The following is a 14,457-nucleotide window of genomic DNA, read 5'->3' on the forward strand; positions in this document are numbered from 1 at the left end:
CGACCCCAACCCCGACGATGGCCACTCAACGGCAGCGGCTCCGACCTCGACCCCGACCCTGACCCCGACGATGGCCACTCGGCGGCCGTAGCTCCGACCTCGACCTCGACCTCGACCGCGACAATGGCCGCGGCTCAAACACCGACCCCGACCCCGACCCCGACGATGGCCACTCGATGGCCGTAGCTTCGACCCCGATCCCGACCACGACCTCGATGATGGCCACTCGGTGGCGCAGCCTTCGACCCCGACTCCGACCCCAACCCCGACGACGGCCACGGCTTCGACCTCGCCGAAACCCTAATTTCTTCCCCATGTGAGCTAAACGGCGTCGTTTCCATGAAGCCATCCATGTAGGATGGCAAACGACGTCGTTTTCTTAAGGAGGACCGAAACGACGTCATTTAAAGGCTTATCAATTTTTTTTTTTTTTAAAAATCATTTTGGTCGGAATCTTTCGCCGGAGGCCGGAATCTTTGCCGGTGGCACCAAAGTGAGCGTTTTCCTCCGATTTGGCACTTAAGTGATCCGACAGAAACTTTTGGCACCAAAGTGAGCGCCGTACATAACTTATGGCACCATTAGTGTACTTATCCCTCCAAACGGGGTGTCTGAACCAATATTTCGCATGCCAACAAGCTCTACCTGACTTATTACCAAACCATGTTCTAACGGGGTTGCTTTCAATAACAAAAGTTAAATGAATAAACAAACATTTGGTTTAAAAACTTCAGCCATATTTTTAAACATAACATCTTGCATATAATATAAGCTATAATCCTTTTGTTGCCTCTCTGCTTATATCCACATATGCCGACATTTACATAAGGGCCCCGTGGACCAGCCAAACTCGTTTTCTCCACTTCCCGCCTCACATTATCCTCACCACTGGGATTAGGTGCATCTTCTGTAACAACTTGTATGTTGTGACACACATTACTCTCAAGCACATTCTCACTCCTAAGATTCATATTCAAAAGTGAAAGTACTTGCCAGTTACCGGCTCTTTACTCCTGTCCAACTTGGATAAAGTAAGTAAAATCTTGTGATTTGGTTGAGTGAATGTGTGTACTTTTAGTCTTGCTCTTACTTTTACTGTTTTTGTTGCTTATTTGCAACGCCACGAGTGATTTGTACACGCCTTTTAGATTATCAATCAAGTTTGGTCCCTTTCCTTGTTCCTCAATCTCCTTGCTTGGCACTTAACTGTTTCTGCGACTATAGGGTTTGTATCGTGGAGGTTTGGCACGTTCTTTTATTATACCGCATTCAATATTTTAGGATTGTTTTGTAACTAACTCAAGCTTTCTCGAGTTGGCACCATAAGAGTCTGGTATCATTAGATAGTTAATTTTGAGATTGTAAGGTTGTTATTCATATTTGATACCCTTAGGTTGGCAACATCGCAGTTTGGTATCTTCTTTCTACTTCTCGGAAATTTCTTGAGATTGTTCATAAGCTTTCTCTCATTTTGAATTTCGTCTTTTTAAATCTGGCATCACTCATGGTTAACCCTTGTTTTCGCTGATTGATGCCAAATTTTGGTGTAAAAATGAGGAATGGAGAATTCATTATGAATTCTAGGAGCGTCTACAACATAATCGATTGTGAAATTCCATAAATTTCTAGGGACCGGTAAGAATGGAGTGGGATAACAATTATCTATATTTTGAACACAACTTTTTTCGTAGCTTTGACCGTAATTATTATATCTTTGAATTGATTTTTTTTTTTTTTTGTCAAGAATCTTTGAATTGATTTAAATGCTTCTTACTCAGAGAGAGAAAGAGAGAGAGAGAGAGAGAGAGAGAGAGAGAGATACAAACTTTCACAACACATTATGTTCAACAGAAATAATATCCACTCTTCCTCATTCAAGGTCAGAGGGCCATATGCTCTTATCAGATATAAAACCTTTCTCTTCCTTACAAATTCATAGCTTCTCAAACAAACATATGCCGCCAGCGTCGCATCCGGCGCCTGAAGTCAAGAAACTGCTCAACTTGGTCGCTTCGCATTCTCGAGCATTCTCTAGCAACATCAAAGCCATGTCTGAGCTGTCATGCTGATCAAAGCTTGCGGTTATTCCATCGCCCTCATACCTCTCCTCTTGACTCAACTGAGAAGCAACGAACTTGTCAAGGGCCCTCCAATCAGTCACTCTCTTATTGGAATCATCATCATTATGTTCCTCTAAGTGCTCGTTATTGTTACTGTTGTGGTTATTGTTATTGATCTCTGAAACTAGCGAAACCGAGCTCATCGGCCTCTTCGTTAAGGGAAGAGATGGACTTTCTAGCTGAGGAAGTTGTAGGAAGTAGCTGTCGTCCGGGTTGAAGAGCTTCAGGTTCTCCGCCACTTCTATCTCTTTCTTGCACACAAAGCTCGAATTGGGCATGTAGCCAAGGACTGGCCTCGAGATGCACTCGGCAGGGTCGATGACCGAGCTTGTGCCACTTTGCTCATCGTAGAAGTAGCTCGTGTCCCAGCCTTCGAGGGTGCTCTTGGTCAGCCCAGTGGTCCGTTTCTTGAATGCTCGACAAACCACCCATCCCTCTTCCTGAGAAAAAATATTCCCTAATGTATCAGATAAGGAAATCCCCTACACAAGAAACTTGTGCATTATGCTAGATAACAGAAAGAAAAAGAAATGCAAGAAGAGTTCAATTCAAAGTCCTATGCGAGATTTCTTTTTTAATTACATTTTGGGGTATTTTGATATGCTTATTTGTGAAGCACACAGAATAAGTAAAGGCTGTATTTGTGCATACCATGTATAGATACAATGAAATACACAAAAGACATCTTAGAGTCGCATAAAGTTGCAAGTTGTCATCTGTCTAATAATTTATCCATCTCAATGGGAAAAAGTGCAATCAATTTGCACAGTGTGTGTTGACAAAGACTTAGACAAAATGCCGAGATATCAAGGCGAGCTCGCGAGCAATCCGCAAATCATGCCTAACATATAAAAGGTGAAAGGAGGACCAAGAAAACTGAGCTTCTTCCTTTCTCTCGTTGTCCCTTTTGTAGCACCATCTACTTCTTGAAATATACGCTGAGCTTCCTTTTTGCTTGATAAAGTGAAGGAGGAGATAGTCAATGACGCGAGAGAGAGAGAGAGAGAGAGAGAGAGAGAGAGAGAGAGAGTCTGCTAAGAGGGGAAACGGAATATATTCTTTTTCCACAAACACATTGAGTACAGAGTGCAGACGGGGAAAGAGAATCGAAAGACAAAGTCGTGCATGCATTTTGCTTTTAACACAGTACCTTTTGACTTTGTTATGGTGGTGGCCGGCTTACACACTAAAAACAAACCCGTAACTTGAGCAGATTGAAGCTATCTACCGTTCCACTCAATTAAATTAATATGTCAAGTGAAACACGGATTTAATGCATCGATTTAGCAGAACAGTCTTAATTAGTATATCTAACTTCGTTCTATTCAATTAAAGCAAAATAAGAGCATCCTCAGGAACTTGAAAAGAGAAGTAGGTTTTTCATGAGAGGCTATCATCTTCGGGAGGGAGGGAGGGAGGGAGGGAGGGAGAGAGAGAGAGAGAGAGAGAGAGAGTTTTATTTTCTCGACCCAAGCTAGGTCAAAGGCACTGTTTAAAAGCTCATGCCGGGGACAATGATGACTATTCTCCCTTATCCACTCGAATTCGCATGCTCAATGGAACTGTCTTGAATGTGTTCATGAGAAAGAAGAGAAGGAAAAAGCTTGTGCCGAAAAATGCGCAACTTATTGGCGTGATACCATCTGTATTTGAATGACGCCGTTCTCAGTATCTCCTATGGAGATTAAGAATGCAAACCCTTTTTATTGATGGTATGATGTCAAACTAGCATTCCCTCTCTCGGGGTATAGAAGTTACTGTGGAGAGAGAGAGAGAGAGAGAGAGAAGCAGAGGTATACAGTACTTGCCTGAGGAGGTCCATTCTCATCAGATTCGAGCCGATACTCATGCATGATCCAGTCGCTCTTCTGACCATTCGGAGCCCTTCCTCGGTAGAAAACGAGGGTCTTCCTCATGCCGATCAACTTGGCCTTGTCGTAGACGGCCTTGTCTCTCCCAGTTGCTTTCCAAAAGCCAGCAATGGTGGCTCTGTTGGTCCTCGTTCCTGTTGGGTACTTCTTGTCTTTATGGCTAAAGAAGTACCACTCATTTTGCTCTTCATACCCAATCCTGCACCTCTCTGTCCATCCATAACCACCAAGAAATGAGTCAAAAGAAGTCTAATGGGAAAAGAATATGCAAAAGTGGGGTTACGAGTCAAGAGGTTAAGTATGTGTGGTTTTATTGGTAATCATAGTTAGATCTAGCCATTTTGTAGCTAGGTTTTATCGAAGAACCTCCTTTTTTTGCATTCAAATAAGGAACCCACAATCAACATCGCCTATATATACGTTTATCTGTATATATGCGTAATATGCTCTTGAGGGTTCTCGAATTGGATCGGTCACGATTTAAAGAAGCCACATGCTCACATAGTTAGTGATCTACCTCAAGAAGAAGCTGACTGACCTTTATACACGCCAGATCATGAACTTACCAGATTTAGATAATCTATATATAACTAGGAAAGCATTAAGATGCTGCTACCTTGGAGATCCCATGGTTCGATTCTGTACAGATCGATGTCTCTAATAACATCAAGGTCGATCTTCTGTGAGGCGACCTTCTTCCTCAGATAGTAGCCAACAAGCTCCTCATCAGTCGGATGGAACCGAAACCCTGGCGGTACACACGACTCCATCGTCTCCATATCAACTTAAATTATTTTGCTAACACACTGCATCAAATCCACCATGAAATAAAACACTCAGTTATCCTTCTGCGAGTCTTTAATCATGGTCGATTGGATCTAACTTGAAGAGAGGAGGAGAGGAACAGATTAAAAGAACTAGACAAGAGAGTTAGGAAAAAGGAGTAGAAAAAAATAGGAGAAACAATTAAAAACGAATGATGGGCCCTTTTAGAGAAAGGTGGCAATTGCCATAGGAATATGTATAGAATCATAGCTCATTTGGTGGTGAGCAATGTCCACCCATTTGTTACCACACAGTAAGGGAAATGATAAGAGCCTAGCTATTAGCAGGTTGTTGAAAAATAGAACCACGCCCATCATTTTTATTCACAATGATATGTGTCTAGCTAGGGATAAAAAGAAAAAAGGTGTGGAAAAAGGTGGAGAGAGAAATGCAATCATCATTAATAAGAGTTTGGTTCTTCTGATGAAAACTATGAGGGTAAGTGGGGAGGTTAACGAGGGTATGGTCACTTGGTAAGTGTTTTGTGCAGGTGTTACAAGCTAGTGGCTTGTGCCAATGATGTTGTCTTGTGTTGGTGAATGGTGGGAATGATTCATCAACAACGGAGCCTCCAGTAAAATAATGCAAAAAATCAAAATCAACGGCAATGAAATGAATGCGTCTAGAAACTTTAATGAATATCAAACATCAGTAATAAGCATTCCAGAAGGCTAGCTAACAAAACAAATAGTTACTTTTTCTGGAAGAAGTTCTTCTATTCTATCAATATACAGTAAAAGGAGGAGATAACCTAAAGCACCCCCATAAAAAAAGTTCTATTAAGCTTCGAATGGGACGAGAGAGGACGAGGATGACGTCATTGCTGGTTAGCACGCGTTGTTCCTTGTGAAAGCAAAAAGGTGATCAAGGGATGTGTGAGAGTGAGAGAGAGAGAGGACACCATTCTTGAATTTCAAAAGAAGGAAAGAGAGAGAGAAAGCATAAAAGGGGCTTTCTGAGAGAAAAATCATGTAAAGAGTTTCAGAGCGTCCTGTCTGTTTGTCGACAATTTGGCTTGCACACCATCTGACCTATCTCTATCTCTGTGTTTCCACTGCAAGAGAGCCTAAGTCTAGGGGGTATGTGATTCGTCAGAAGGAACCGCATCACGACTGAATTCTTTCTGATACTCATCCGTCACTGGCCAGCAGAGAAAGAGAGAAGGGTGTGAATATTCGAGTTGTGTATAGAAAAACTAATGCGGTTCACGGGGAGAAAGAAGAGGGAGGGGGGAGGGGGAGAGAGAGAGAGCGAGAGCGACCTTGCATCTTTTCATAAAAAAAACTTGCCATTTTGAGGAAATCTAACTTTCTGGGTGTGAGCTTTCTACGGTTAAATGTTCATGCAGATCAGACCAACAGCCTTCTGCTGATGAATGATGGAGAGAGAGAGAGAGAGAAAGAAGAAGAAGAAGAAGAGGATAAATAAGAAATCAATGAGCTCCAGTCCTAAAAACCTGGAAGCTGTATCAAAAGCGTAGCTAAGACTGAGGAATTCAGAGAACCCTATAATCCTCACGAGGAAGAATTCAGCTGCCAGCGAGCAAATGAGTTGAAGCTAGGACTAAATCGGACGACGAACTGTACAAACTCAGACTCATGAAGAAACAACAACCATTTTAAAGAAAGTAAGTAACGGAAAAGCTGAGAAAACAAGACAAATTCAATCCCATGAAAATCCAAACCTATCCCCTCACCTTGGACAGACTTCCAAGAAATAAGAAAGAGAGAGATCGGCTTGCAGACTCGGTGCAATGACTAGCTCGAGACAGAAGCTCTTAAAGAAGAAGAAGACAAAGGAAGGTAAGAGAGAGAGAGAGAGAGAGAGAGAGAGAGATGGAAGAAGAAGGAGAGTGGATGGAGAGAATATAAAAAATAAAAAAGACGGGGGAGGAGAGGACCGCTCGATTGCGCATGGGGGTGTATTATGGTTGGCTGTCCCCCCACCCCAAGCTTGCTCACGTCATCCCTTCCTCCTCTTCTCTACCTTCTTCTTGTCCTTGCCCTATACGAACTCTCCTCCTCCAAAAGCTTAGGGTCCCCTCCCCTCCCCTCCCCTCTCCTTTCTCGTTGTTCTTCGGCTCGTCATGATATTTTGGTCGTCTTTAGTTAATGACTTTGGGGCAAAGCTTCCTGGTTTCTCTTTCCTTTGAATATTCTTGCACGGAAAATTTACAAGCGAACTCGATTTGATGCCTTCTTTTTTCTTTCAAAAGATTCTCTGGAACAAAAGTTTTCTCGGCTTTTCTCCGTAGATGAACCATCATGTTTCGGTTAACCCACTTTACTAGGTAACCACGCAATCGTCAATTTTCCACGTGATTGCCAATTGTCCATTTGCAGCCATTGCAAAGGGAGATTTTCGTCCTAGAAGATTAAATTTTCCCACTTAAAATCGGCCGGAAGGGTTGGGGGAAATTGAGAAAAAGAAGAGTTAGTTTCAAGTCAAGAGGATTCGGATTGAAGGATGTTATCGTTCACGCAAAAAGCAAATAATTTAATGTAGGTTTGGTATGATATTAAATCTTTTTTTCCTAGAAAATGATATGAAAGCTCGCAAGCAGTTAAATATACCAATCTTTCAATCCTTTATATGTTTGTTGATTTTTAAGATTGACGACTCTATGACGATTTTCCCAATTTTGAAATCTTTGTAATCTCATGGGGGGAAGTCAATGACGAACTTTTACTTCAAAAATAAAAGCATATGGGCCTTGATTCGCTACGATTCCATCTTCTCCTTGATTTTTTTTCTTTTTTTTTTTACGCAAACCAGAACATAGATATGAATACTTATTCTTAATTAAATAAATTCGTATACGGTGATGATCTCATAAAAAAAAAATAATCCTCATAATAAATTTTCTCGACAAGCGTCGCTCGCATTGCCGCTGCTCCTTCAATTTTTCGTCTACCAATCACGAGATGCCGAGATATATTAACTCCCGGATGACCCGCCACGCTGGCACCACCCTCGACGCCACGTGTCGCCGCCAAAGGAACCGCCCGACCAACCCGGGAGAGCGCTCGGCGCTCACGTGGCCGACGTGGCTCATCTCATCACGCCTGGCGGCTTCGCCTCCAGCCCTCTCGCCAATTTACCACGTTGCCCCTCAGCGACGTGGAACTAAATTATGCGGACCATATATATTCTCTTTTCCTAATGAAAACGCATATTTCATCATTTAAATGCTCAAAAGATGGAGAATTCAAATAGGATGATAGTTGGGGTGTATGACTGTATTCATGAAATCTCTATATTCGATGTGGTAGGGATAAATAAATTTCATGTAAAAGCTTATTTTATTTTATTTTCAAGTTAAAGATACGTTGTTGAGCACAATGCAATTAGGGAACTAAAATCTAACATAACCCGCATAATACTTAGGTAATTCCCATGCTACTAGCGTAACTTATGGTATTAAATAGGTCAGATCAAATCAATCCAACTTGAATATAGTTCGCATGGACTCAAATAGGCTTTTTAAAACTGGGTTTTTGTATGCATGGTTTTCATTCCTAACAAAATATGTGCTTAATATGATATTCACAACAACAAATTTTTTTAATAAAAAAGTAAAAAAAAATAAAAATATGTGAACTGTTATTCACTTGTCATTATATATGAATGGCAGAAAAATCTAGCTTTCACTCACTTTGGTAGAACTCGCGATGCAATCCATTTAATTAATAAGGTAAAAAAAGATCAATTTCGAGTTACACAGGTTCAAATCAAACACAGTTGATTTATTGATCATGCCAAACAGGTTAACACAATTATGACACAAACATAATTAACATGAATCCAAAATCTGTGTTTGAGTCGTGCTGTCTTGTTGGTTAGAAATTTCTACCGAGATATGGGTTCTGGAAACTCACGAATTCCTTCACTTAAAACATCAGAGTTCTTAAGCAGTGTTGGTCGACGGACCTCATTGAGCGAGAAGGATCGGTAGAGGTGGCTCTTGCGGTTTAAAAGCATTGAAAACTACATGCGGCAGTAGCTTGTATCATCTTTTAAGAAGTTGTCGCATCCAGTTTTAAAAGCATCGCAACCCTAGAACGCAGGTCGCCAAATTCACAAGCGACCGCACAACATAACTACAATGCAACCATAGTATGTTTTCCCAGTCTATACCATTTTTATGCTGCTTCTGTCTTTAACTTTGAAGATTCTCTCTGTCAAAGCAGATTGCTGGGGTAACATCAGTCGTGAGCTTGAATTCCCAAACTGAAGGCACACAATGGACGGAGTACAAACACTCATGTCACTTTCAAAAGAGGTCGGATGGGTCAATGCGAAGATCTAAACCAAATCAAATGCGCGTTCTGCAAAACCGATGTCAGGCCTGACAAGTACTCGCTAGAAGGAACTTGTATAAATTGGAAAAGAGAGAAGATGATGGAAAAAGGGATGCCGACGTGGAAGACAGGGATTGGTGGATGGATCGCAGAACTTTACGTAGAAGGTAAACAAAGCAAGGAGAGGGACGAAGTATTTGGTGTTCTGTAAGGCCGACTATGATCATGAGGACCCCCACTTCCTCCTCCCTTTTGAGGTATTTTATATCCTTTGGATATATTTTCTTTTGGTACTTACTACAAGTTTACTCAAGATGTAGTTTGAGAGGATATTTTATGAGGGTAATATGCTGCATCATTAAGAGGATGCCATCTGTATGTTCCCAGCATTGCAGAAGAGATCAATCTTTATATTTGGTTCATCGCCAGGTGTAGCAGTCCCAACTTTGGATTGTGAGAGAAGTCACACCTTGCATTGGGTAGAACTCTATTGTTTTCTGCGCCCAAAAGAACTTTTTCCTTTTGGACAAATTTTTCTAAGTTTCCGATAAGTATCAAGAATGTATTAGTGACTTATTTTTTATGTACCTTTTTAAGAGCTTATCAACATTTTTGTATGATTGCTATTTTTTCACAGTTTGCATAACTATCTTTTGTGAGATAACTAATACGTGAGTGGGATGAGTGATTTCAGAAATAAGGGTTTTCTGAGTTAGGATTGGATAAAGAAGATTCCCCACCAAAGTATAAATGCACAAGCCACCAACCAAGAATAAAGAATGAAAATAAAGGTAGTTCACCACCAAGGTGTAAAGAATTGCTCTACCGGTCAAGGATAAAGAACTATTTGATCCACCACCAATGACGTTGGATAAAGAATCGGATATAAATTCACTCAACAAAGGAATTCTCATATATTCATTCAATTATCTTGGTTACACTTGAGAACTCTTCTCTATATATAGAGGAACTACGACATAAAAAATAGACAAACATCAAAGACATAGAACTATAAATTAAATAAAGTCCTAGGAACTAGAATTTTAACTCTTGGAACCTCCATCACACTAAAAGACTCATCATACTTGAGTTTAAATTCGTTCATCAACCTTGACAAGAAAATAGCCATCTTAGAAGATCAACAAGTATCCAAGGAAATTGCTTAGAATAGCCTCCCATCAGCATGTCTTTGAAATAAACATTAGTAACCGACTCAAATAAAATTAGCAATGCAAAATTAGTTGGTAAGTTAATTGTTCGAAGGCTTGCATATAATGTAACTGGATGTGGTAACTTAAAAGAATAGTTGGTAAGAAGCTCATGATTGGTAACAAAAACTAATTGCTAACTTAATTGAAAAAAAAAGTTAGTGAGCCACAGAAAAAAATAGATTGTCAATTTCATAAAATAGTTGGAGAGCTTAAAGCAATTTAAACTGAAAAATGGTCACCTTTTCGATAATTGTTCAAAGCATATGTACACACAAGGAAAAGGAGTAGCAAGAAGCCCCATGCACCATTCTTTATAGTAATAGAAGTCGCCCATCTGAAAATTGATTCAATGGTAAGGGTGTCCCGTGCTAAAACTAATGGTTGTGAATTCGATTCCTACTCTGGAGAACTCAAATTTAAGTAGAGGGTCATGACGGTGAGTTGCTGTACTAATTTTTCTCCAATTAACCGGCTAATTATGATTGTGTTCTTGGATTATATATCTACAAACCAAATCGTAAAGAGTAAAAAATAAAAAAAATAAAATAGAGGAAATAACAAACAAACCAGCGATATGTGGTACAAATTAATGAATCTTTAATTCCATATATCGTAAAATGTTAAATGCGCAAAAGTATGTGTCACATTTTTCGAAGTGATTTTGTAAATTATAAATGCATAACGGGGCAGGCATACTGAATTGATGATCTGAGCACTGCAAGCAACATCATGAACATCAGATGCCGCGTAGGTCTGAAAGGCTTTTTCATAAATAGTTTTTCTGACTTTTGTTGCGCAAATCATTAATAATCATGGAAACGAGGCATGCACGTGTTTCGACATTTCATTGTAGATGGGAAGAAGGTAAGGCTCTTCTCTACTTCTTTTACAGTGTTCCTTTTCTTTTCCCTGTCTTGGATGTAAAATTTGGCAATATGGAGATTTCGCCTGTAGTTGCATTAATCAGCACCTTCAAGCATAGGTTTTTTTTTTTTTGGATATGAAAAAAAACATCATAACCCTACGTAAGTTCAACTTAGTTAATTCACAAACTTCAACCATCTACGTTATAGCATTATCCAATCTGGAAGGGCTTTGTTTTCATTGGCAAAGACAAGTCAAATCTAGTATGGATTGTTTATGAGTGGTAATTGGAGTCAGTGATTCCTCTTAGGGTTCCCTCGATTGAGATCTCTGAAAAAGAGGATCAAGTTGGCCCTTGCGAACAACTCAAAACCACATGAGTAACAAATATTACCAAACAGTAAAATGACCGGAGTTCAAGCATAGATATAGAGCGAACTATTTGTAACGATGATACAATATCGATAAAATTCTACAAACCCCGTTATGATGGAACAAGCATATAGAGGCCAATATAGCTCAAGCCATCATGGATGCAGCTCCATGGTGCCTGCCAATGCCAAGGATATCTTCCTCCGACATATGATATGGGCAATGATAATCGATAGCCAATTTGGTAGAATCTCGACATAGTGAAAGGATCCTTGTTCACTACGGTGACCCGAGATCATTGTTTGGATCTTAAAAGATCAAATGGCAATGATGAAAAGTAATGAGTTGAAGACAAAAATAGGAGACGAATAAATTTCTTTTCGTTTTTTTTTTTTTTTTTTTTTTTTTTTGCGCAACCTTCTGTTTAGACATGAGAACCAAATGAGACAAATTAACTAATTGCCATGTCAATCACTTGTAATAAAGCCAAGATTTATTCTAGGGTTCTAATGTACTATGATAACATGGATAAAACTGATTGAATTCTAATAAAGAAGCTGGTCAAAAACCTTGGCCTCCCCAAACAAAGAAACATCTCTTTCCTTTAGAAGAGTACCAAACGGTAATTGTCATTTGGTGACCTCTGTGCGTTCATATGATTATGGACATTGATTAGCTGATATTTAGGTGTATGAAATTGAATTGTGAACATATGACTTTGAGGAACAATGCTACTGAGTTTTCTCGTGGACAACCAAAATTTCTAGAAATTAGGGTAATGATGCTATGTTTGAGCATACTGGCATGAGGTCAACTTTGGCACCCTATGTCGAACACGTTTTGCATCTTGTGTTGACGGTCAAAGCAAGCCTTCCATGCATGTTGATAAAACGAGTTTTGCGATGAATAACTTTCTCGTTATCCGACTGTAGTAAGAGGTTATGTTGAGAAAGAACTGAGGCCGAGCCTGAGCTCAAGATTGTACAGTCGATGGGGTTAGAAGAAGTACCAATTAGTCTGGCTATTGACATGTGGATAATCGCTTGAAGATTAACATATATGCGCATGGTATTATTTAGATTAGTGAGCCCATATGCTATCCACCTTTAAGGGGTGAAATTAATCAGATTAAATAGCGTGAGCTAGGGCTGCAAGGATAAGGCAATTAATTAGACCTAGGGGTCATATTATACGGTCTATAAAAAGGGAAGTGGGCGGTGAGTCCACGTAGGCGGTGGTTGTCGGCCGTGGACATACCAATCATGCGGCGGACCGCATCATTGAAGTCATGAGACTCTCGGCGGTCCCCACCCACCATTTCCACACCTCTCATTTTTAAGCTGGGGCGGTGAGAGCTCAACTTCAAGACTCTCTCTCTCTCTCTCTCTCTCTCTCTCTCTAAACCCTAAAAGGTGGTGTTTCAAATTTCAACACGTCGAGAAAGAAACGTTCCTTTCTTGCAAAACTAATAAGCATTGGACAAGGGAAAGTAAATTTCAAGAGATTGATAGAGTGATTGAGCACTTTTTCGTGTTTAAATCATAGTATTTCTTATTTTAAATTATTTCGAAGATTGCTCTCGGCATTTATTAGATGTAGCTTAATCCAATGTATTTGTACGGAGGCAGTTTACGTATACTCATGTAGATTAATCAAGTCAAAAGATTTTGAATATTGAGAATTTTGGCGTACCTTTCTATAGAGTGATTGGCCTTATTCTGTCCTCTTTCATATAATTTAATGGGCCATTCATCACATTTTTCATTCTTGGGGAGAGGAGATAGAAGAGTTAGCGTAAACAGCAAAAGGAGATCCTTGGCGGGTCCAATTTGGATCTTTAAACCTTTTTGACATCGACCCTCCTCCAAACCCTCTCTCTCTCTCTCTCTCTCTCTCTCTCTCTCAATGCAAGAAGAACACCTTACCCTTCATTATTCCTGTCAATTAGCTATGCGCAATTCTTGATTTTATGGTTGATCTAGGTGGTGGAAGACAAATGGCCCCGAGTAATCTTTTTTATCTCGAAAGAACAAATCAACGCCTTTAACCAAACTCTTCAACATCACTCTTTTCTCTCTCTCTCTCTCTCTCTCTCTACACCAAGAGTTGTGAAACACAAGCTTCTTTCGGGGGGACACGAACCATGATAGCACCCCACTAATGACTACCTTCTCCCTTCGAAAATAACTGTGCAATGTCCATCCCTGTTCATCTTCATGACTGTGACTTTGGAGATGGAAGGTAGCGAGAAAAGAGAGATGCCGAAATGATTTGGGTGGATACGTGATACACTTCAACAGGAACTCTGCAGCAGTACACAGTAGGCACAAAGGAGTGAAAGCAAAAAGATATGACCCAACTGATTGAGAAAGAATATTGAAAATTATGCAAGCCTCGATGGCGATCTCTATCGGATGGAGAGGCGACGAATGATGGTGACAATGATGACGACGGAGACGGTGGTTGGCCTCGGCTCTGCCTCGTGTTCGTTCGCACCGTGGCTGAAGCTATCGCTAGGGGGGTCCAACTGCAAAATCATGTTTGTGACATTGGGGAATTGACAAGTTAATTATTTCTGTTTGCTTGTGCTGCTCGACAAGCCCTCTTTAGGTTCTAGAGACTCCTCTTTTGCGTTTGTTGAGGAATGATGTCTGTGTTAATTTGACAAAAAGGGGTTGTGTTTTTCTTGATGCCCTAAGCTTTATTGCCCCTTCCTTTCCACATTTACTTCGTCAAGATTCTTCATTATTTGGTTACTTACGCGTTGGTACTCACGACGAAAGAACACGTGGGAATAATATCATTTTTTGTGATAACTTGAAAAGACTTGAAGTCGCAATATGTTTTGTCTACGATTAAGCATCACTGTTTAGGGTCATTGAACTTCGGGCAC

The 14,457-nt window shown here is 40.3% G+C and overlaps 1 protein-coding gene across 7 annotated transcripts; it reads right to left on the reverse strand.

The window, feature by feature from the left end:
• Positions 1–1,809: 1,809 nt before the first annotated feature.
• On the reverse strand, positions 1,810–6,666 carry LOC104419673 (NAC domain-containing protein 37). Of its 7 annotated transcripts, XM_039302183.1 has the most exons (5): positions 6,513–6,652; positions 5,848–5,956; positions 4,605–4,797; positions 3,929–4,200; positions 1,810–2,560 (listed from the first exon to the last, which is right to left on the reverse strand). In XM_039302183.1, the coding sequence occupies exons 3-5, from the start codon at positions 4,768–4,770 to the stop codon at positions 1,934–1,936; spliced, it is 1,065 nt and encodes a 354-aa protein (XP_039158117.1). In that variant the 5' UTR covers positions 4,771–4,797; positions 5,848–5,956; positions 6,513–6,652; the 3' UTR covers positions 1,810–1,933. The 7 variants fall into 7 exon arrangements, with proteins under 7 accessions (XP_039158117.1, XP_010029702.1, XP_010029705.1 ...); XM_010031400.3 differs by lacking the exon at positions 5,848–5,956 and having other exon boundaries at positions 6,513–6,666; XM_010031403.3 differs by lacking the exons at positions 5,848–5,956; positions 6,513–6,652 and adding an exon at positions 5,568–5,841.
• Positions 6,667–14,457: the final 7,791 nt, after the last annotated feature.

The sequence above is a fragment of the Eucalyptus grandis genome, chromosome 9, assembly GCF_016545825.1.
Source record: "Eucalyptus grandis isolate ANBG69807.140 chromosome 9, ASM1654582v1, whole genome shotgun sequence".
NCBI classification, from domain to species: Eukaryota; Viridiplantae; Streptophyta; class Magnoliopsida; order Myrtales; family Myrtaceae; genus Eucalyptus; species Eucalyptus grandis.

Coding starts and splice junctions, on each gene's coding strand:
- LOC104419673 (XM_010031400.3), bottom strand. CDS start 4,770: ATGGAGACGATGGAGTCGTGTGTACCGCCAGGGTTTCGGTTCCATCCG. Junction 4,201..4,604: donor ACCATGGGATCTCCAAGGTA/GCAGCATCTTAA, acceptor ATGGATGGACAG/AGAGGTGCAGGATTGGGTAT. Junction 2,561..3,928: donor ATGAGAATGGACCTCCTCAG/GCAAGTACTGTA, acceptor ATTTTTTCTCAG/GAAGAGGGATGGGTGGTTTG.